Genomic DNA, 25,876 nt, shown 5'->3' with positions numbered 1-25,876 from the left:
TGGGCGCTTATTGGGTTGAATACGGTACATCAATGTATCACTGACCAATAGAACATGATCTGTGTAATGTATTCTCTCCTGACCTTTTCTGTATTTGACCCAGCTGGGTCTTCATGACCACTGCAAACATCTTCTGTAGTGGTCAAGTAGTCAGACAAAATTACAAATGAAATCAAACCTTTTTTCTATATTAAATTACAAGCTGATTTGATCAGCTCTTTGACGATACATTTCAGATCAGGAAGCCATATAGCGTTCCTTCACAGTGTTCTTTTGGCATCCGACATAACTTTATATAGCTTCCTCTCCAGTTTTCTAACGCCACAAAATTAAAAGACGGCTACAAAAAGATTCCTCAATCATTTTTTATAGTGCACTTGAGCATTTTGTACCTCAAACGATATAAATACAAATACTGAAATATGACAAGGCAGAGATGTTAATGAAAAACCTTTCTTGTGAAGGAGATGTCATTGATGCCACTCCATAATTAATAAATCACTGAGTCTTTCTTTTAGGGGAAACATCATTGTTCCTTAATTCCTTATATAAAGCATCTAGAATGAACAAAATTTACCAATGACTGGGCCAGAAAAATTCTAAAATAACTCTTTGGTTGGATGGTTTGGCCAAACGGTTACAGTTATGGTCATTTAAAGTCTGAGCTAAGGATGAACCACTTCCATAACCCCTACAACAATAACTATTTTTTCTTTTGGCCGAAGCAAACATTTTCAAAATTAAGAGTTGCTAAGATATATCATTCTTGTTCTTGATTTTAGGGAAAGTTGTTCCATGTTTAAGGTAGAACCTAAGTCCTACATACCTCCCATACTAAATAAAGGAATTGATTCATTGAGCTGCCGGCATGAAAGTCAAATGTAGTACCAAACATCATCTGACAATGTAACCAATAAACAATTCCATTTTTCATATTTATAAAAAAGCAGAGTTTGCATTTATGTCGTCCCTAAATCCTTTTTAAGCACGGAAAATGAAAAGCATTCTACTTATTTTCTAAAAGACCATTAAAATTATAAGGAGGGATCGTATTTCATCTGAGAAGGACCTCATTTAACGTATATACACCCTGAACAAACTCTGAATATGTGTACATCAGTTTCTTTGCATAAAAAAAATTGTCATTATGGTAAAATAATTAATTGTTCTTTGTTTTCATACTAAATATAGCTTTCTGATTCACCAATTCATTCTTCATACCACGTTCTATGAAAAAAAATATATTCAGAGAATGGTTCGGAATAATTTGGAAAAATAATCCCTTAAAAAATCAATGGAATTGTACAAGTAAATATATCATATTTTATCAAGTAGTCGAGAAAATTCATTTTAAGCTTTGATGTCACTTTTTTTTTTAATTTCATCAGGGTATGAAATAAATTTTGTTTGCAAACTTTTGTGAAAATCCATTTTACACAGTGTGCAAACAAAATTTTTTTCATACCCCAATGCAATTAAATAGTAATGACATCAATACTTCATTATTATACCGGGTACACAAATTTTACAAAAAAACAACCCAGGGTATAAGTCATTTTGTTTACCATTACTGTCAGTGAACAGATGGCTACATGATTATATTTCCAAATCAATCCAGATAAATTTTCATTTCATTCAATATTAATGCTGTCTGGCATTCAAGGTGCTGAACATATAAACCTGATACAAACTAAAAGGACATTTATATATAAATGACATTTAATATATAGACATTACTGGCATGATACCATCAAAGATAGTCTGCACATCCAACTATGTATAGTTCAAAATACTCAACAATACAAATTTCTACATATTTCTCCTGTTAAGCTTATTTTGGTATAAAGTACCCGGAACCCCTTTGGTTCTGCTCTTTGACAGGAAGATATCCGCCTTTGATTTTTAGAATATCAGCTCCTTATTTTAAAATTTCAAAACATTCAAATGTCACTGAGGACAATGCACCAAAGCTCACTGAATGCAGTTCAGATAGACTCCAAAAACTCAGTATTTAAGTGTAACATTTCATTTTAGTGTTTTATCCTCCAACAACAAGTACATATTGTCGCCATCATACAGCTGCCACCAGCAAGGAAACCAAGGATGTGTTAAAATCACACACAGATATAGATTTTAGACAGGTATAATGACACCACCCTCAACCATCTCAGGGTAATACCTAGTTTTTTAATCTAGTTTATAACACTAGGTACTAGGATATCAATACCAGTCTGGATTTTTCCCCCCTGATATTGACCATAATTCGACTCCGTCATTGGCAGACCACTTGATCCATTTTAAATATTTCATCATTCTGAAATTTGACATGGATGATAAGTCCCAAAACCTCAATAACGGTGAAGCAATTCAATAAAGCAGCACTGGACAAAGTTGATTTAATTCTGTATTTATTATTCCAAAGCCATGATGATATAAATCAAACACCTCACTTACAACAAGAGGCCCAGAGGGCCTGTATCGCTCACCTGGTATGTAATGCCAAGTAATGTTCTGAATACAAGTTCATTGGTTTTTTCTGAAGGAATTTGAATATTTACCTCTAATTCCCCCATTGGGCCCCACTCTTTCTGCTCCAGGGGGTCAAAGCCAAAATTTATACAAATTTTGTTAACCACAAGGATGTTTCTGGCCAAATTTGGTTACAATCCATGCAGAATTCTAGGACAAGTAGCGATTTATAGGATTTACCTCTATTACCCCTATTGGGCCCCGCCCCTCCTGCCCAAGAGGGGTCAGGGTCACCATTTATGCAAAATCTGATCCCCTTCCCCTACCGAAGTTTCTGGCCAAATATGGTTGCAATCCATGCAGAACTCTAGGACAAGTAGCGATTTATAGGATTTACCTCTATTACCCCTATTGGGCCCCGCCCCTCCTGCCCCAGGGGGGGTCAGGGTCACCATTTATGCAAAATCTGATCCCCTTCCCTTACGGAAGTTTCTAGCCAAATTTGGTTGCAATCCATGCAGAACTCTAGGACAAGTAGCGATTTATAGGATTTACCTCTATTATCGCATTTCACCGCAAATAAGCACCCCCCTCCCATAGAAGAAATAAAGGTCAAAAGTGGTGGGGGGGTCTTATTTGCGGACAACCCGCCTGATAACATCGATCTATGAGGTCGCCATCTTGGATTTTTTAAATTCCTTGAATTATTGATCTTGTCCCCTGCTGTTCGAGTTATAGGGGTTTTACTGTATGTATAGTTCAAAATACTCAACAATACAAATTTCTACATATTTCTCCCTGTTAAGCTTATTTTGGTATAAAGTACCTGGAACCCCTTTAGTTCTGCTCTTTGACAGGAAGATATCCGCCTTTGATTTTTAGAATATCAGCTCCTTATTTTAAAATTTCAAAACATTCAAATGTCACTGAGGACAATGCACCAAAGCTCACTGAATGCAGTTCAGATAGACTCCAAAAACTCAGTATATAAGTGTAACATTTCATTTTAGTGTTTTATCCTCCAACAACAAGTACATATTGTCGCCATCGTACAGCTGCCACCAGCAAGGAAGCCAACGATGTGTTAAAATAACACACAGATATAGATTTTAGACAGGTATAATGACACCACCCTCAACCATCTCAGGGTAATACCTAGTCTTTTTAATCTGGTTTATAACACTAGGTACTAGGATATCAATACGAGTCTGGATTTTTTCCCCCTGATATTGACCATAATTCGACTCCATCATTGGCAGACCACTTGATCCATTTTAAATATTTCATCATTCTGAAATTTGACATGGATGATAAGTTCCAAAACCTCAATAACGGTGAAGCAATTCAATAAAGCAGCACTGGACAAAGTTGATTTAATTCTGTATTTATTATTCCAAAGCCATGATGATATAAATCAAACACCTCACTTACAACAAGAGGCCCAGAGGGCCTGTATCGCTCACCTGGTATGTAATGCCAAGTAATGTTCTGAATACAAGTTCATTGGTTTTTTCTGAAGGAATTTGAATATTTACCTCTAATTCCCCCATTGGGCCCCACCCTTTCTGCTCCAGGGGGTCAAAGCCAAAATTTATACAAATTCTGTTAACCACAAGGATGTTTCTGGCCAAATTTGGTTACAATCCATGCAGAATTCTAGGACAAGTAGCGATTTATAGGATTTACCTCTATTAACCCTATTGGGCCCCGCCCCTCCTGCCCAAGAGGGGTCAGGGTCACCATTTATGCAAAATCTGATCCCCTTCCCCTACCGAAGTTTCTGGCCAAATATGGTTGCAATCCATGCAGAACTCTAGGACAAGTAGCGATTTATAGGATTTACCTCTATTACCCCTATTGGGCCCCGCCCCTCCTGCCCCAGGGGGGTCAGGGTCACCATTTATGCAAAATCTGATCCCCTTCCCTTACGGAAGTTTCTGGCCAAATTTGGTTGCAATCCATGCAGAACTCTAGGACAAGTAGCGATTTAAAGGATTTACCTCTATTACCCCTATTGGGCCCAGCCCCTCCTGCCCCAGGGGGTCAGGGTCACCATTTATGCAAAATCTGATCCCCTTCCCCTAAGGAAGTTTCTGGCCAAATTTGGTTGCAATCCATGCAGAACTCTAGGACAAGTAGCGATTTATAGGATTTACCTCTATTACACCTATTGGGCCCCGCCCCTCCTGCCCCAGGGGCATCAGGGTCACCATTTATGCCAAATCTGATCCCCTTCCCCTAAGGAATTTTCTGACCAAATTTTGTTAAAATCCATGCAGTACTTTATGACAAGTAGCGATTTAAAGGAAATGTTGACGGACGGACGATGGACGCCGCGCCATGGCAAAAGCTCACCGGCCCTTCGGGCCAGGTGAGCTAACAATAACCAATATACATAAATCAAACACCTCACTTACAACAATAACCAATATACAAGTTTTTAATGCAATTTTACTGCATTAATTTATAGAAGTAACATTCTAAGGTTTAATGAAGTAAAGGAGGGGCATTACTTTGGGCTGTTTTACAGCCACTCAGTGTAAGCAAAATATTTTGCTTGAAACACATAGCTTCTGTATGGAGCTTTCCCAAACTCTTGCTCCAATCCTACCAAGGTATCTAATTACAGAAACACATGGCTTCTGTATGGAGTTTTCCCAAACTCTTGCCCCAATCCTACCAAGGTATCTAATTACAGAAACACATAGCTTCTGTATGGAGCTTTCCCAAACTCTTGCTCCAATCCTACCAAGGTATCTAATTACAGAAACACATAGCTTCTGTATGGAGCTTTCCCAAACTCTTGCTCCAATCCTACCAAGGTATCTAATTACAGAAACACATAGCTTCTGTATGGAGCTTTCCCAAACTCTTGCTCCAATCCTACCAAGGTATCTAATTACAGAAACACATAGCTTCTGTATGGAGCTTTCCCAAACTCTTGCTCCAATCCTACCAAAGTATCTAATTACAGAAACACATAGCTTCTGTATGGAGTTTTCCCAAACTCTTGCTCCAATCCTACCAAAGTATCTAATTACAGAAACACATAGCTTCTGTATGGAGCTTTCCCAAACTCTTGCTCCCATCCTACCAAGGTATCTAATTACAGAAACACATAGCTTCTGTATGGAGTTTTCCCAAACTATTGCTCCAATCCTACCAAAGTATCTAATTACAGAAACACATAGCTTCTGTATGGAGCTTTCCCAAACTCTTGCTCCAATCCTACCAAGGTATCTAATTACAGAAACACATAGCTTCTGTATGGAGCTTTCCCAAACTCTTGCTCCAATCCTACCAAGGTATCTAATTACAGAAACACATAGCTTCTGTATGGAGCTTTCCCAAACTCTTGGTCCAATTCTACCAAGGTATCTAATTACAAAATCACATAGCTTCTGTATGGAGCTTATCCAAACTCTTGCTCCAATCCTACCAAGGCATCTAATTACAGAAGCACATAGCTTCTGTACGGAGCTTTCCCAAACTCTTGGTCCAATCTACCAAGGTATCTAATTACAGAAACACATAGCTTCTGTATGGAGTTTTCCCAAACTCTTGCTCCAATCCTACCAAAGTATCTAATTACAGAAACACATAGCTTCTGTATGGAGCTTTCCCAAACTCTTGCTCCATCCTACCAAGGTATCTAATTACAGAAACACATAGCTTCTGTATGGAGCTTTCCCAAACTCTTGCTCCACTCCTACCAAAGTATCTAATTACAGAAACACATAGCTTCTGTATGGAGCTTTCCCAAACTCTTGCTCCAATCCTACCAAGGTATCTAATTACAGAAACACATAGCTTCTGTATGGAGTTTTCCCAAACTCTTGCTCCAATCCTACCAAGGTATCTAATTACAGAAACACATAGCTTCTGTATGGAGCTTTCCCAAACTCTTGCTCCATCCTACCAAGGTATCTAATTACAGAAACACATAGCTTCTGTATGGAGTTTTCCCAAACTCTTGCTCCAATCCTACCAAGGTATCTAATTACAGAAACACATGAGCTTCTGTATGGAGCTTTCCCAAACTCTTGCTCCAATCCTACCAAGGTATCTAATTACAGAAACACATAGCTTCTGTATGGAGCTTTCCCAAACTCTTGCTCCAATCCTACCAAGGTATCTAATTACAGAAACACAAAGCTTCTGTATGGAGCTTTCCAAAAAAACTCTTGCTCCAATTCTACCAAGGTATCTAATTACAAAATCACATAGCTTCTGTATGGAGCTTTCCCAAACTCTTGCTCCAATCCTACCAAGGTATCTAATTACAGAAACACATAGCTTCTGTATGGAGCTTTCCCAAACTCTTGGTCCAATCCTACCAAGGTATCTAGTTATAAATGCATAATTTTAGTACATTGTATGACATTGGTATAACTAGTGAAGCTTGGACCCAACTGTAAGCCAAACCCTAACCTAGAGTCTGGTTCTGTAAAAGTTAACAGCATTACATAGCTTCAATATGTCATCAATAATAATCAGTCAGAGCCAGCTTTGGTTGAGCAGCTAAGTCATTTACACAGCAGTGAGAATTAATGACTGTCATTTCCAGGCACCATTCACGTCCTCAAATCAGTGTTTACTCAAACCACGTTTATCCTCGTAATGAGACTTGAAAGGTCATATGTCCTCCCAAACGGACCAGTAAATGATGGTGCCCTTAAAAGGGTTACGATAATCACATGTGCAGTGACAAGAAATACAGCCAAACCACATCCATACACAATCATCGCTTAAACAAGTTGGCCTCACAGTCCTAAAAAACAGCAGCAATCCTGGAGGCAGCTCTCTAGGGCTGCATTTAGAATTAAAACAACGCACTAAGGAGTATCAATAAGATACAACACTTCTCCCAAGGTTTCTCATTCTCTGACTTCTAATGCCAAATGTTATAAGCACTCTCTAGAGCTTAGTGCAAAATGGTAAAAAGACTTTTATATGTATACTTTATTTCTTTTTTTCTTTCTTTATTTCTTCAATACTAAAATACTCACATAACATGTACCTTTTGCCATGTTGTAATGTCATGTCATGGAATAATAAATATACATGAAAAAATTCCATGGAAGTGGATGTAAAACACTTTCTTTTGGTAGCGAAGGTGATCATGACCTTATATAAATTGAACCTGAAGAGCAATATAAGAACAAACTTTTCATAAGGAAGTATGTTCATAAGGGCATGGATGTTGAGTTTGATCAGTCATTGAAATTAATTAACATTATTGTACTTTTTTTGTTTTTTACTTTTTTAAAGTGACCTTGACCTTTAGAACCAGACCTTAAAATGTATTTCCAAGATAGAATTTCGGATAATGATGACAAGCATGTAGTTTGAATAAACCATAGAATTGTTTTTTCACTTTTTTGTTTTTTATTTCTTAGTAACAGTAACCTCAACCTTTAGACTTGAAATGAATCACAAGAAACTGTTACAGTACCTGAACCGTTTAACGTTCCCAAATTTGCGTTTCGTTTGCGTTTGCGTTATTTCCGTTAGCAATCGTTAGCGTTAGCAATGGTTTATCGTTAATCGTTATCGTTTGCGTTAGCAATCGTTAATCGTTAGTTGCGTTTACAATCGTTTGCGTTAGAAATCGTTTGCGTTAATCGTTAGCAGGACCCACTTCCGCTAACGTTGGCCACTAAAAATAGAACCAAATGCCGGTGAGATACTTTGACGATCCGGATATGATATTACGTTTACCGCTTCGTGTAGAAGCGATTATCATAACATCTATGAAATAACAAAAATATGAATAAAGTGTATTGTATTGCATTTCATATGTCTTTTGGATGTATATATGTTTGTTAGATGTGGTTGAAATAAAAAATATGTACAGTAACAAGATCGCATACATGACGTACGCTCCTATCCGTGAAAACGTTCTGAAATACTCGTATTTAAATGACATTTCAAAACTTAATGTGATTATCACTATTTTTATTATTATTATCAGAAACATATATCATATATATGTTTGTAGTTACTATAATTTCTGCGAAAGCAAATCAAATATTAACGAAACTGTCTTACAGAATATTAATGTCAAAAGCATTATTTTAGAAAGAATCCACGACAACTGAATGATTACACAAGAAAATAGCTAAAACAGATAATAAAAATATTAGAAATGTTATTACAGACACGCTGCATAATATTCTTCTTGTTATGTACGAAGAACGCAAAAAAGACTCGGGAGATTTGTAAATAAATTCGTAAAATTTAAAAATCATTAATATGACGATTTTGAACACGGGGAATAGGTGAGATTTGGCATTTACATGTGCATATTTTTAAACTCAATTAATTAGTACTTGTATCTATATGAAAATGGAATAAAACGATGTAAATGTTTGCAATGTACGAGTATACCTACAACTACATGTAGAACACGTGTAGAGAAACATTGTAAGCCTTCACACGTACTGTACGCGTGTCGAATCAGACACGGATATACGTTTAAGCTCATATCAATACAAACTGAACAGTCACGGGCACCTTCTCACAGGTGTTCGTTGTTATTTGTACCTGGAATCTTTTCAATTCCCAGCGTGACGCGCACGGGTATTTTACCTGCACAGGTATATAGGTCACAACTGGTGTTACCTTGTGTCGACCCCCTGTAGCTGGCCACGAGCGGAGTTCACCTGTAATTAACACCTTCTTGGGAGGGAGATTAACTTTATACCCAACTCACCTGTGCCCCGTAAAAAATGTACACTGTGACAGTACATTTCACGGACATATATATGTACTGTCGTATTTCAAAGTTTTAATGTGTGCAATTATATGCTTTCCTATAGATTACCTTGGAATGAATTAGCTTACACTTATACATTGTATGAATAATTAATTTGTTTAAACTGTAAATGAAGAGTTGCTTGATGTGAAATGTGATCAAAAAACTATATTTCTTACACCAGTTACAAATATACGTAGAAAATTTTACAGTTATCTTCAGTGTACAAACATGTATGCATGTGCATCACTATCTTCATCGTCGTTGTCATCAATGATTATGCATAATTGACTTTATTTGAATATAAATAACTGGAAGTGAAATATTTTCATTCTTCATATCTTTATTATATGCATGAACTATGAAATGAGAGAACTGCAAATGGCGAAACACGAATTCAAATTTTCAATCTTTATTACAGTAGCTGTGGCGTATGTACGTGCATTTGTAAATGTACATGTACGACCCTAAAATCGATGCCTAGTCAATTGTAAGCAATGAGCTTTTATGAATGCACACCCTAGTAATATACAGCGTGTAATCCGTTATGAAACAAATATTCCGAGAATACAATTTCCATGATGAGCGGAAGAGCCTTTCGACAATCTGAAAAAACCCGGAAACTTGATGCGGGAAACACTACAAGATATTAATTTATTACCATTGTTGAGTTATTAAACATCGATAATAGTAATCAAACATACAGATGGAAATTTGATTTACAGCATTTTAAATGTGTTTGTGTGAATTTTTTTTCCATTTAAAGTACATGTACCAGTATACGCCTGATCGCTTCATTAAAGTTATTACATTGTGACGGTAATATTATCAATAAAGTGTTGTTGTAACAATTTGTTTGTTATTTCTTAAAATGTCGGACAAATATGACACTTAGCATAATACAATTCTCTCTTAATACATACGGCTGTACAAGTAATTTGTAAACGTACGTGTGAAGTGGAAACTTCGTATCGAGTATAGTCGTGTTTGACTTCATTGTGTAATTATCAGTAAAGAGATGTTGTAACAATTTGTTATTTCTTAAAAATATCGGGTAAATATGACACTTTAGAATACTACCATTCTTTCTCTTCATCGTGTCCCATATAGTTTTCATAGGCAAATGTTTATATGATATACAGAAACTTTAATCCCTAACATACTTCAGTTTTTCTTGTACTTTCGTTTGTATTTCAAAACATCAAGATCCGTAATTCATTTACCGTCAAGCCGTGTCCGTGATTATAACAATGGTATTTCCGGTTTATCATAGCCGATCGTTTTGCGTTTTGCGTTAATCGTTAATCGTTAGCCGGTATTGCGTTAATCGTTTATCGTTAATCGTTAATCGTTAGCGTTAGCAATCGTTAGCGTTAGCTAACGGACGATTTTTTGCGTTGCGTTTGCGTTAGGCTGGGAACGTTAAACGGTTCAGGTACTGTAATATGTAGATTATAACACAATATTTAATGGGCAATACTTAAGCTAACAGGGAATTCTCCAAAAAATATCTATCAAAGCCTTAAGAATTATAGACTTAAACTGCTTAGATTTATTTGGTGTTTTTCACAATACTTATTTACAATTTAAAAAGGCATTAATTTTCACCCTTAAGTGAAACAGTATGTTGATTTTGGGAAATATTACTACTAAAAGTAGAGACTACAACAAATATGTCAAGACAACGATAGATGATGTATATCTGACCATGAAGTACGTACCACAGACAAAGGACAATGAAATTTTGTATTTATAGCAAAACATCTGATAATTATGAACTGATGGAGGGCAGATTTAAGTACCAAGCTATAGAAATACGAGACAAATATCTGCCAACGTCTTCACTATAACATGTCTTTTTTTCTGTTGTTCTCCAGAAAAAAAAAACCTTCCTTATAAGTATCTGTTTGTTTTATTTTACCAATGTACAAAGTTATCCCAAAGGAACTCTGTATACAGTTTCACTTACTGCCACTGAAATTGATTTTGCCTCAAAAGCGACAATATTCTGTGAAATCAAAGGAAAGGTAAAAACAGTTATAGGAGTTCAGGGATAGTGTAGGGTCTGTTAGACAATGGAAACAAGAGCCCTAATGTTCCAGTTCTATGATACATACCAGCTTTAACAAGGCATTATCAGTTTCCAATTCAATCCAATATTTATACAAGTAACCAATATGATGTAGTATAAAAACCAACATGTAATATAAATCACTTACTATGTAGTAAAAAAACACAATATGTAATATAACTAACCTAATATGTAATATAAGTAACCTAATATGTAGTATAAGTAGCTAATATGTAATATAAGTAACATAATTTATTATTTTTCTGGATTTTTTGTCACTTCTCATTGGTCAAAAACATGCCACGTGATCACCGATAAAAAACTATATTGCACGATTTTTCCGGAAGTAGTTTATAGAAAAAGTATATTGCACGGTTATTTTTAGATAACGTTATCATCTATGTTACCAACACGCTTCGTGTTCCTGGCGCTTTGAAACAAACGCTTTGGTGACCTGAGTTTGAAGCGTAACCACAAAATGTGACAGACGACGTTGATTTTTTCGGTTTCTATCAAAGATAATGATGACTTCCAGCTGATGACTACAGTTTAAACTTTTAAATTTTCAACATAAACACGGTAGGAGAGTAGGAAATAATTGAATAACATTCATTAAGCAGCCTGAGCCATTGAATAGTGAATACGTTTTAAATTTATTTTAAAAATTCCACCTAGACTAGTAACAACATTAGGCATAGGCTAATCCTACTGTATGTATACGATTTCATGTACTAAGCATAAGAGAATGTATCTTCATGTCAATCTGAATCTTTTATTGTATGTTTGGCCTCGAAGTGAATTATTTCAACGGAAAACAAACTATACATTTAATTGACTGTGTCCGACATGGAGCTACAGGTATAATGGAGTACATGTACATGTATGCAATTTACAAACACGCATGCACCGGGTGCATGTAATAAAAGCGTAAAGTGCGTATATTGATACTGTGTTCATATGTTTTTTAAAACTAAACTTGTTACAAAATCATAGGATTGTAACTGTCATCACGAAGCAGAATTTACAATGCGATGCTCATTTAGTTTCACACTCATTTCAAAATGTCAAAAATCCAGAAAATAATAAAACAATTATAGCATTTTGATTTCGGTCAATACATGGTTATATCGACCACAGAAAAAAATATCGACCTCGGACTACGTCCTCGGTCAATATTTTTTCTTTGGTCGATATAACCATGTATCGACCTCATCAAAATGCTATATTTGTATAATGTAATATAAGTAACATAATATGTAATATAAGTAACCTAATATGTAATATAAGTAACCTAATATGTAGTATAAGTAACCTAATATGTAATATAAGTAACCTAATATGTAGTATAAGTAACCTAATATGTAATATAAGTAACATAATATGTAATATAAGTAACCTAATATGTAATATAAGTAGCTAATATGTATTGTATAAGTAGCTAATATGTAATATAAGTAACCTAATATGTATTGTATAAGTAACCTAATATGTAATATAAGTAACCTAATATGTAGTATAAGTAGCTAATATGTAATATAAGTAACCCAATATGAAGTAAAAGTAGCCTAATATTTAGTAAAAGAAACCTCATATGTATTATAAATAATCTAATATGTAGTATAAGTAGCAAATATGAAATATAAGTAACCTAATATGTAGTATAAGTAGCAAATATGTAATATAAGTAACCCAATATGTAGTATAAGTAGCCTAATATTTAGTAAAAGAAACCTCATATGAATAATCTAATATGTATTACAAATAGCCTAATATATAGTATCATAATATTCACCTCAATAAGCCACTGTAAATTCATATAGACACATTTAGACTCTACCTGACCGTACTCCAGGTGACTTCCCTCCAGTTCGCTATCCAGCGGCAGAGTTCCATCCATGTCTGTAGGGTCTAACAGCTGAGCCCTCTCCGGGTCAGTTGGGTCCAGCGGCCCAGTTCCTTCCTGGTCTGTTGGGTCCAGAGGTCCGCCTATACTGTCCTCATGATACAAACCTCTTAGACCTAAATCCTCCTCTTTCCTCTGGTCTTCTCCTGACTTCTCATCCAGACACATAATAGCATCCTCATCTCCCTCCAAATTTGATGACAGAACAATTCCTGTGTACTCCTCAGAAACTGATGAATCATTAAATCCAGTTTTGTCTTCTGCACTAACTGATGATGATTTCTTTACACTTTTTGCCCTCCGTAAAGTTTCCTCCACAATTGGGGTAATCTTACTTTGACTATTATTTCTTAACTTAATTGGTGTTGACATATTTCCAGCTGCTTTCTGAGCTTGGTCAAATCCATTTTGAATGACCTTTGACCACAAGGGTCTTGAGTAAGCGCCCTCTGTTGGCGTATGCCAACGTTCTGTCTCAGTATTGTCCCCTTGGTAGTCAATAACTTTGTGAGTTTTCGGGGCCTCCTCACCACAGCCCGCCAAACTGAAATTTGTTAACCTGTCAAGAAGGCCTCCCATGGTAAAAACAAAGCTTCTAGCACAGCATAGAATTTGTAATGTAATTCAATTCTAAATCAATCCATGGCAGACCAATAGAGCTATGAAGAACATCAATATCATGTCTCCCATACATTGTACTCATTGAAAATCTGTCTATAATGAATAGAATTTAAATTCAGTTGGCTTATTTTAACTCCAATTTTATTGACATGCGACGTAATTGTTTGTAGAGTCGGTGTATTTCAAATGGCCATCAATTATCTCACTTTACACAACAGATTAGAGTCTGCGGGAGTAATACACATCAACAGTACTCCATCAGCAACCATACACTGTCACTTACTGGTCAACAAAATAGCCAATTAGCAGGAGATCAAAATTTCATGTCACAAAAGGTCTACAAGGACTGTATGCTGAAGTTCAACAGTTAAATGATTATAGCACAAAAGGCAATGTTACACTACAAATGTATTTGTCCTATTGCAATCAAGACTTTCATTACCACTCAATTAAACAAATTAAATAGAACAGGATTAAACAGATATAGCCACTGTGTTCCCACTACATAGATTCCAGTTCATGTCTAATATACTGATGGGATCTGTTTTCCACTATGCAATAGGGAGCCATGCACCCTTTTTATGCACAAATTGGTCACTCTCCCAAGGATATTTCCGCCTGACCAAAAGTCCTGGGAGTAGGAAAATAGCTACAACACCAATAGAACCTGTCCAGAAAGTTTCCAAAGCCTATAAAGTAGTCAAAACATCCTTTGTAAAAATATTTCTAGAACAATTATTTCTTTGTTGAAAGATGGTGCAGCAACTTACTTCAATAAATAAATAGCAAACTGTCTTCTTTTAATGAATGGAAAATTCTGTTCAAGCCAACCACAATATCTCCATAAGGATATAGGTATACACACAAGGCCACGACTTTCACCAAATCACTTCATCCTTATGGTGTTGCTAATGAAAATGAACAGAAGCTCAAAACTGTATACTATGCATGAAATTCCTCAAGTGGAATGATTCTTCAATAGATATGGATGTGTTGGCACTAGGAAAGAGTCCTTTAAAACATCAACAAAGTCTTTTGTTAAAGTACCAGAAATCCTTTCCAAAAATGTGATTGAGATAGTGGTTTTTAAAAAGCTTAAATCTAGAAAGATTTCACAAAGGAGTATGGGTTTCTAATTCACAATGCTTGTATACTCCCTCAAACAGCAGACTGGTAAAAGGTATGCATAGCAAACAATGTATTCGGCTTGTGTTTTATTTCCACAAGTCTGCCGTAGATTGAATTCCGGATTTACAATTGTCACACTGGTTTCGACGAATAGTATCTAATGAACAAAATGGCCTATAATGTAATGTTCCAGTATTTTCCTTTAAAATCCCAATACATGTACATTGATTATTCCAGAGTGTTGTTTTCTTATACACAAAGTCTCTTCCAAGAAAAATCCATTTACACCATATTTCAATCACAATTAAATGTAGATCAGTCTCCAATAAGAAGACTATTAAAACTGATGCCAATGGATTCTTGGGTTTGAAAGCTGATCATTTTCCTAAACTGCTCAATAGCCATGAAATCAAGGATAATAACTTGTTCAGTGTCACAAATTTGGTGCAACTTTGTGAGACTAAGAGTGCGTGGTGACTAAGTATATCCCGAGCCTGTGTAACAGCTGGTCAGCCCTACGACATTATACAACATAGACATATGTAGATAAAGCCTGCTCTGGCTGTTAACAATCATAAAGTTCCCAGAATATCTATTTTTTATTCGCATATCATTACAACTTGATGTGTCATACAACAATATTTAGAAACAGCAATATTTAAAAAAAAAAGCACACAGCTTGCTTTCGTTGTTGAAAATCTATAGAAGTTTTCATATCTATTTAATTACTTTTTTATTCATATCAACTTGATACAACTGTAGAAGTTACATGGAAAAGTTTGAACACAAAGCTTACAGTTTATATCTATAATGCCAGTGATCTTGTGGTACATGTTGATAACTAATTGGCATGAGGTATTCCTGGAATGTTAAATAGGAACTGGATGTCTATAACAATTGTCTCCAATGAGAGTCATTAGCTTGGTTATGATTTGATAAAAGGTCATCCTATCTTTCCAGATATAATTGATGATCGTGCAGTGATTCAGACTAACAGCTGGCCCTAGTATATCTATAGATCAGATACTACATCACATCTGATTTAACCAAGGAAATCTAGATTAGCCAAAGAAATCTGAGAGCAGCACTCAAAATATCAAAGGTTCAACAGCATAACTGGTGTGAATGTTTTCTATGGAATTAATGTGCTGCAACAGATATTTGTCAACTTTCCCAAAACTCCAATAGAAATCTGTAAAAATTTGTGAGCAGAACATTAGTTATTGTCAAATTTCTACACAATTAAAATCTCTATACAACCACAGAGGGGATGTTTAATGGCATATAGGAACAATGATATAATAAATAATCCTGTAGACAAATGTAATGACTTGAGGGCCATGTTGACAAATGTTAAGGCTGTTGAAGGCTGTTAATCCTTGTCTAGGCTTCCTGGTGGGAAGCTAGGCTAACGAGGCCACGGACATGTCTAACACCAATTTGTCTCCTGGAATCTATAGATCACTCACGTAAAACCTGTGACATACATCATGGGTCATCTGTGGAGCAGGCAGGCATCAACTGACATAAAAATCTATTTTTGCTTTAATTTACTGAATTATTGAGTAAAAAACCTTATGCTGCTGCTGAAATATACATATCCAAGAACTAGATACATTCAACACATTGTCCCCAGTACTCGGGTTTCTTGGAATCAAATTAACTGGTTTATTGTCGCTGGAACTTTGATAGTTGTTGGTGCAGTGGTAAACATCTCCATTAACTCTGACATTACAAGCTGTCTGTCATTTATGTACCTCTCTCACTAGTACTCTGAACTTGGATAACCTTCACTTCTTTTATTATGTTTTAATTAGCTGAAAACATAATCTCCACTTGTATTGTTCATTAAATCATCTGTGACATTTAAGGGTATTATGACAAATGCTTTGCTCTAATCTATCCAATGTTAATTACAGAGCTTCTACAAAGATATCCTGTATTGTAACACCTTTACAAGAATCTGATCCAGGCATGCATAATTGACTATATGCTAAAATGCCATTATATTTGAATGCGGAAATTAAATATCAACTTAATATTTCTGATATTGTGTTCTGATCGATGCAATGAAAAAGCAATGACATTCCAAATCCTGTCTTCTAGCTGATGCAGTAAAGTTTTCCAGTTTTGGCGACACACAATTTTTTTTCCAGCTCATTTGTTTTGGTGAAACAATAAAATTTTCTAGATTCTATGTTTTGTGATAAGCAAAGTTTTCCAGATCCTGTGTTTTGATGATACAACAAAGTTTTCCAGATCCTGTGTTTTGGAGAAACAACAAAGTTTGCCAGATCCTGTGTTTTGGTGATGAAACAACAAAGTTTTCCAGATCCTGTGTTTTGATGATACAACAAAGTTTTCCAGATCCTGTGTTTTGTGATGAAACAACAAAGTTTTCCAGATCCTGTGTTTTGGTGATGAAACAACAAAGTTTTCCAGATCCTGTGTTTTGGTGATGAAACAACAAAGTTTTCCAGATCCTGTGTTTTGATGATACAACAAAGTTTTCCAGATCCTATGTTTTGGAGAAACAACAAAGTTTGTCAGATCCTGTGTTTTGGTGATGAAACAACAAAATTTTCCAGATCCTGTGTTTTGGTGATGAAACAACAAAGTTTTCCAGATCCTGTGTTTTGATGATACAACAAAGTTTTCCAGATCCTATGTTTTGATGATACAACAAAGTTTGTTAGATCCTGTGTTTTGGTGAAACAACAAAGTTTTCCAGATCCTGTGTTTTGATGATACAACAAAGTTTTCCAGATCCTGTGTTTTGATGATACAACAAAGTTTTCCAGATCCTGTGTTTTGGTGAAACAACAAAGTTTTCCAGATCCTGTGTTTTGATGATACAACAAAGTTTTCCAGATCCTGTGTTTTGATGATACAACAAAGTTTGCCAGATCCTGTGTTTTGAGGACAACAAAGTTTTCCAGATCCTGTGTTTTGAGGACAACAAAGTTTTCCAGATCCTGTAGAAATCACTACAAACATTTAACATCCAGTATACTGATATGATGACAAAGTAACTATAGCTCCATGATTCTGTTGATGATGCGGCAAACTATCTACTTCCTAATCCAAATCATAATGTTGATTTGTAAAGAAATCAACAAAATATTTCTGATCCTTTGTGCCAAAAATGCCAGACTCTGTGTTCTGATTTGATAAAACAGAAACTTTGATCCAGTGTCCTATACATACAAAATACTATAATTATATATTAGATGTTGAATACTTGGTATATGTGAATAGCATTAGTTGATAATAATACCGTTTGGCTTCTGGTCACTGCAACCAATCCATATTTCCTAATGTCAATTTAAGCCCAGCAGGTTTGCAATTCTACGTTACCTCACATATATACATAATTACACACAATTTACATGCACGACAATGGCTTGGTATTTCCGGTTGATCCCGACGACTTTCCCATAATTCTCGCAGATTGGCTACACTCTATTTCAGTATAGTTATTTAAATAAGCCTGATCAAATCTTTGTACAAAGTTCATATAAACAAAGTGTATCGCACAGTAGTTATTGACAAGTTGTCGGTCAATGTTAGAAATATTTTATCATCAATATTTCCTAGACCATAGGCTCTAGGCTAATGCATATTTGTTTTGGCAAGTATTGTTGGTTCAATGTCAACCACATATAAATGAAGAAATCGTTGGAAACTGTTGCTAGTATGTATATGTCATACATGTCCCGCGAGACTTAAATATGACTGGAACAAGTCAGAAGTCCTCTATGTCAGAAAAATTGCAGAATGCTCACAGTAAACTTTCAGACAGAGTGATGGCTTAAGCCCATGGCAGATATCAAACAACCTCATTGAAAATACAGGGTAAATCTTTTTTCCACAAGACTGGTGACTTCAAAACTGATGAAGATAATTATAAGTTTCTTTGCAGTTTTGTCTGAATTTCAAATTACTTTTCTTTTCTGATGTCTTATGATTACTGATCTATTGTTAATTAACAAAGTAGTGATCATGCAAAAGACTTGGTCTTCAGGGTTCGAAATTAACACTCGCACACTCGCCAAATGCGAGTTAGTTTTTGAAATGGCGAGTGGAAAAATATTGTACTTGCATTTTTTGGCGAGCGGGTGCATCATTCGTCATTTCAAATACATATGTATAGTTACTAAATTTTCCAATCAATACACCTGTCCTAAATTGTGTGCCAAACTATAGCCTAAATGAATCGTGAATCGAAAGCACAACATTCCAAATGCAGCGTCTTGTCGACACTTTGAAATACTGTATACTTTCAAACGTCTCAAAAACAGCGACATTGATTTGGTATGGAAAAGTTTAGAGGTGTTCCGTGAAAAATCTTTCTTCCGAATGTTTTAAGTAGTTTGCTAAAATGGCTGACATAACAAAATTGCAAAAGCATGCACAAGATGAAAAAGGACAAGTATAAATCCTGCTGTTATTTGCAGTTAAGTTTAGACAAAAACACTTTAATCATATATAAGTTTTTTTTTATATTTTTTTTATTTGCACAAAATGCTAAATAATTGTCATTCTGAAAATAAAAAGTTGTCAAACTACACTTATATAGCGACACTAAAACGTAAAACATTTATTGTTATATACAATAAATAAATATAATAGTTATCAATGAATTTGTTGATTTTAATACAAATTTCAAAGTGACAAGCAAGTTTCTGATTTGGCGAGTTGAAATTTTACCAACTTGCCAAAAATGGATAGTGGCTTAAAAAGTTAAATTCTATCCCTGGTCTTGACTTTTTATTTAATAAGGTTATGAAATTATTTAATTAACTCAACCTAAATGATACTCATATGAATATCATTAAAGCTAAGTTTATTGAATTATGCTCAAAATTCTAATTTTCAAAGAAGATTTCAAACAATCTATAGAAAGGAAGCTTTAAATCCTGATTTTTAATGATGTTAAACAATTGAACCAATGTAGGACTGGGACAAAGAAGAAAGCCTTCCTAGGCCTGTGTGGCGGTGTATGTGCAGATATAGCCTACCTAGCACTTACACCTACAGTACAGCTGTGGCTACACTGTGGATTAATTTCCATAACAACACCTGTACCATTCTAAAATTAAAAAGCACATATCAATTTTTCATTCAGAATATTTGCATAAAGATGAAATGGAAATGTTTTGATGTACTAGGGATATTTCTATGGAATCTGTCCTAGCCAGTTAATTAAGCTTTCTCTATTAGAACACTCCACATGAGATGTTGTAATGAAATCGTGCTGGCAGCAAATGAGGGATCAGTTTTTGTAGCTTTAAAAATCAATGTCTACGTGTCATCTATACGGAATACATCATCAATCAATGTTACATTGTTCCTTTTGTTCATTGTTGGGAAAGCAAATCATATCCTTCCCTTGCTATCCAACCTGTTTACAATGTGGTGACATATGTCTGCCAGATAGCCATACACAGCCACCCTCAGGCTTATCTCCCTTTAACTTTTTATAGCATATCACATTCGCTTCAAACTACTTTACGATAAACAAAACCTTGTTGATTAACACAACACCAAACATGCTAGATCACAAAGTTGTCAGTAAAATCCCTGTTGTTGTATTGATAATTTGAGTACACCTGGTTAAATTGAACTATTATATGTCATATTTCAACTTCTTTTATTCATCAAATTAATTACAGACCTGCTTGATATAACCAGGGTCCCAAAAGGTCAATTTCAAACTGATATTTAGAACACTGACAGTCTGGGAAACTCACAATTCAGATGGAAGTACAGTGAAACTAAAGACCACTCAAGGGAAAGGGTTCAAATGATATTTATATGAAGGTAGTCTACAGAGGTTGAATTAATTTGAAATGGGTCATTTGAGACTCAAGAAAAGTGGTCTTATTAAGCAGATGGTCTTTATACAGAGCTTGTCACTAAGACAGATGGTCTTTATACAGAGCTTGTCACTAGGTCACATGATCTTTATATAGAGCTTGTCACTAAGACACATGATCTTTATACAGAGCTTGTCACTAAGTCACATGATCTTTATATTGAGCTTGTCACTAAGACAAATGGTTTTTATACAGAGCTTGTCACTAAGACAGATAGTCTTTATACAGAGCTTGTCACTAAGTCACATGATCTATATACAGAGCTTGTCACTAAGACACATGATCTATATACAGAGCTTGTCACTAAGACACATGATCTTTATAAGACTTGTCACATATAGACACATGATCTTTATACAGAGCTTGTCACTAAGACAATGATTTTTATACAGAGCTTGTCACTAAGACAATAGTCTTTATACAGAGCTTTGTCACTAAGACACATGATCTTTATACAGAGCTTGTCACTAAGTCACATGATCTTTATACAGAGCTTGTCACTAAGACACATGATCTATATACAGAGCTTGTCACTAAGTCACATGATCTTTATACAGAGCTTGTCACTAAGACACATGATCTATATACAGAGCTTGTCACTAAGACACATGATCTATATACAGAGCTTGTCACTAAGTCACATGATCTTTATACAGAGCTTGTCACTAAGACAAATGGTTTTTATACAGAGCTTGTCACTAAGACAGACGATCTTTATACAGAGCTTGTCACTCAGACACATGATCTTTATACAGAGCTTGTCACTAAGACACATGATCTTTATACAGAGCTTGTCACTAAGACAAATGGTTTTTATACAGAGCTTGTCACCAAGACAGATAGTCTTTATACAGAGCTTGTCACTAAGACCGATGATCTTTATACAGAGCTTGTCACTAAGACAAATGGTTTTTATACAGAGCTTGTCAATGAAATACATGATCTTTATACAGAGCTTGTAACTAAGACAGATGGTCTTGATACAGAGCTTGTCACTAAGTCACATGATCTTTATACAGAGCTTGTCACTAAGACACGTGATCTTTATACAGAGCTTGTCACTAAGACACGTGATCTTTATACAGAGCTTGTCACTAAGACACATGATCTTTATACAGAGCTTGTCACTAAAACACATGATCTATATACAGAGCTTGTTACTAAGTCACATGATCTTTATACAGAGCTTGTCACTAAGTCACATGATCTTTATACAGAGCTTGTAACTAAGACAGGTGTGGCTGTATCAGGCAATAGATTTGATTATTGACTAAGTATACAGAATGTGGCAGTCTGGAAAATTCAAAATTCAAACTGTTTTGGCTGGGGATGAAAGTGTTTAGCATATCAAGAATCCAATGTAAAAAGACCCCTCTTTCTTTGTTCTTTGGTATAGACTGGTTTAACTACAATGGAAGAATGACTTGACAAAAAGAGGACACTCAAAATCATTCCCTAGGTCAAGTTTTAACTTTTATTTTCTTGAAAATCCTGGGTGAGTAGTCAATAACAATGATGACAAAACTCAATTTGTTGGGATGTTTACATTATCAAGGCTACCAGCCAAATCCTTTTGTCCTAATGTCTATAACTACATCCTCAGACATGCAAAGGCTATACAGAGATTCAGAAAACTCATCATCAGACCCTGCAGATGGAACTTCTCCACACATACACCTATCAGCAGTAAAGAAGAGTTGAAAATAAAACCTTTCACTTTTAATGAAGTTGTAGAGAAATATCAATGAAAATTCTATCACTACAGCAGTACTGTGGTTCCACCTATATCATATATAGCTGACTTTTCTGTACAAGTTATTGAACAATGTGATAATTGTTTCCATGCATTTTCTTGGAAGTAACATAACCTTGTATGAACTTTACTCCTGTAATCATTGTCTTTATCTCTCCAATCTAACTAGATTTGTAAGATCTAGTAGACAATCTCTCAGTCAATGTATCTCTAGAACTAAACACAGTAGAACCTGCCTTAGTGACACCTCTGTAAAACAACCACCTGGCATAAAAAGACCACTTTTTTGATGTCCCAAAAGGCAAAGTTCAATACAAAATCATCATTTTTTCTGCATTTGTCAGTTAGATAGTCTGTATATTCCTTTCCCTGTACAAAATTTGAGCAAAAGCTCTGCTTTATAACCCTTACAGGTTGTAAATTAAGCAAGGTTTCAGTGCTCCATTCATAATGGCTGAAACATAATAAAATTATATAGCTATAGATTAGAAACTCCATTGTCTACTTTGCTGACATCAGCTAGAGGGCCCTATGGGTTATAGGCATTTTCCTATTGTTAACTATTATCAGTTCAAACATGTTATTTTGTATATTTCCATTTGCTCAGGACTAAAATTTAGAATATCCTAAAGATGGAACTTATTGATTAATATTATGGAAGTGTACTGAAGATTTTATGATTATCTATTTGGACTTAATTTTTATCGCCAATGACATCGGGAGTTCTTATGACGTTGGAGGTACTTAAGACGTTACAAAAAGAGGTTCCACTGACGGGGTCAACAATGAATTCGATTTGGTAATGGTGATAACAGGGTACAGATGAAGTGTACATTACAGGCTGACTTAAAAATAACAGAAAATAGAAATATAAGCAATAAATAGCCTTGTTGGGGGATGTATGGTCCTATAATTCTCCCAGAATTGCAGACAAATTAATCATAATGCTCTACTGCCTTATTCAATTTGACTTCAATCCTTGGAGAATCAAAGAACCATACATCCCCCAAGAAGGCATTTTAATGCTTAAATAAATACAAAGTTAAAACATCATATTATGGTCTGATAAGTAGGTTTAATGATTTTTGAAAACATGAAAATGAACAATTTTACCTTTTTTTTGAAAATCATAGTGATGACATTCAAAACTGGAAGTGCATTTTCTTTTCTCAATATATAAGTCAAATTATTATTTTTTTCTTCCAAGCATTGTGCCCACACCATTTGAAAATTACCAAACGTTTAGTTCACATCAAAGTAATATCCTGTATTTAACTGTTCACAAGTATAGAGAAAAACCCCTATTGACATACATGTGTACATGAGCTGCTTGTGAAAATGGTTGAGTATGTTGCCAATCTTTCTAGTATGTCCCTGATACCGGGAATTGAAGTTTGATTGATACCATAAAAGGACTTGGTGTATATTGTATAAATCCTAATTACAGCTTGGTGAATTGCGATTGATACCTAGTATGTACTGTAGTGACTACAGAGGCCTAACGCACATACATTATTGATAAACATATAATTGCCAATACACTGGGATTGAACGCTCCACTTACCACACTCAATAATCAATGATAACAGCCAACATCAAAGCTAATTACAGGCTTACCTCCCCTTAATCGCTCATTCCTTCTACCATATAAATTAGCTTACTTTTCTTCAACGCTTTGACATTTTTAGCTTACCTCCCTTTATTCAATTTTTCCAGAAGTGGCCTCAGCTATGTTTTTTTTTACATATATGAAGTGCATAAGGAAACTTAGGAAATATAACGATATATTTCTACTGACTAATTACAGATATGTGCATTATTTCAGTATGTAGTTTTAGTAAGATATATATTCCTGTAGCCAAATTTACTTAATATCTACTAGGTTAACTATTTGCATTGAATTACAGAACAAATTGTAGATGTGAGAATTTGAAATGATGATATTTAATATTTTCTGAAATATTTTATATATTTTTTACCTACATCTGAAATCATGGATGGGACAGGATGTAAAAATAAACTACATCCCTTCTGTTTCCACCCCCAGACCCTAAAACAGTTTAGAGGAAAAGAGTTTTCCAAAATTGATGACATTGTACACAAAACAAATGACAAACCTAGCAGAAAGTGATGACATTGGACACAAAACTAATGACAAACCTCCCAAAAGTCCCAGAAAGTGATGACAATGTACACAAAATAAATGACAAACCTCCCAGAAAGTGATGACAATGTACGCAAAATAAATGACAAACCTCCCAGAAAGTGATGACATTGTACAAAAAAACAAATGACAAACCACCCAGAAAGTGATGACAATGTACACAAAACAAATGACAAACCACCCAGAAAGTGATGACAATGTACACAAAACAAATGACAAACCTCCCAGAAAGTGATGACATTGTACAAAAAACAAATGATAAACCTCCCAGAAAGCTATGAAGACACACAGCAGAAGGTAATTCAACAAGACACTTACCTGGCCTAATTTGACACACACTTTGTTATACACATCTATCCACTTGGCTTTGGCTGGAGAATTAATGTTCAGGTTACTGCTCCTCTCAAATGCTGCACTCTCGTCACTGCACTCCTGTGTACTCTGACGACTCACATTGGTGGTAGATGACCGACTGTTGGCCGGACTAAAAAATTCAGATTTCTCATCAACATACAGTTTAGTAAATATATACCAATTCTTAATCAGTTTAAAATCATTATTCTCATTAACGAATGAGTTCATTATATTGTTGAAAGCAGAATTTTATATTGCATTGCATAAAAGTCAATGACACTATTTCAAAATTTTGTGTTAAAATGTTAGTCTTGCAGCTGTGTAAAATAAATATTACTTTAATCATAAAATTACCTGAAATCTTGTGTACTGTGGCGACTTGTGGTCGTCATGTTAGTCATGTTAGTCAGGGAATCCCTGCTCTGGATAGGGCTTCTAAAAATAACGTAACATTTTAGTTAGGGAATCCCTGCTCTGTATAGAGCTTCTAAAAATAATGTGACATTTTAGTTAGGGAATCCCTGCTCTGGATAGGGCTTCTAAAAATAATGTAACATTTTAGTTAGGGAATCCCTGCTCTGGATAGGGCTTCTAAAAATAATGTAACATTTTAGTTAGGGAATACCTGCTCTGTATAGAGCTTCTAAAAATAATGTGACATTTTAGTTAGAGAATTCTTGCTCTGTATAGGGCTTCTAAAAATAATGTAAAATTTTAGTTAGGGAATCCCTGCTCTGTATAGAGCTTCTAAAAATAATGTGACATTTTAGTTAGAGA

At 35.1% G+C, this 25,876-nt stretch overlaps 1 protein-coding gene across 1 annotated transcript in view; it reads right to left on the bottom strand.

The window, feature by feature from the left end:
* Positions 1-25,876, bottom strand: part of LOC138333045 (protein unc-13 homolog B-like) — a 142,071-nt gene that overhangs the window by 66,319 nt on the left and 49,876 nt on the right. Inside the window, exons 10-11 of the mRNA XM_069281150.1 lie at positions 25,454-25,534; positions 25,064-25,229 (exon numbers count right to left, since the gene is read on the bottom strand). Coding sequence (XP_069137251.1) covers positions 25,064-25,229; positions 25,454-25,534 — 247 coding nt within the window. The remainder of the gene's footprint in view (positions 1-25,063; positions 25,230-25,453; positions 25,535-25,876) is intronic.

The sequence above is a fragment of the Argopecten irradians genome, chromosome 10 (genome assembly GCF_041381155.1).
Source record: "Argopecten irradians isolate NY chromosome 10, Ai_NY, whole genome shotgun sequence".
NCBI classification, from domain to species: Eukaryota; Metazoa; Mollusca; class Bivalvia; order Pectinida; family Pectinidae; genus Argopecten; species Argopecten irradians.
The sequence above is the reverse complement of the archived record's forward strand: the minus strand, read 5'-3'. Positions and strand labels throughout refer to the sequence as shown.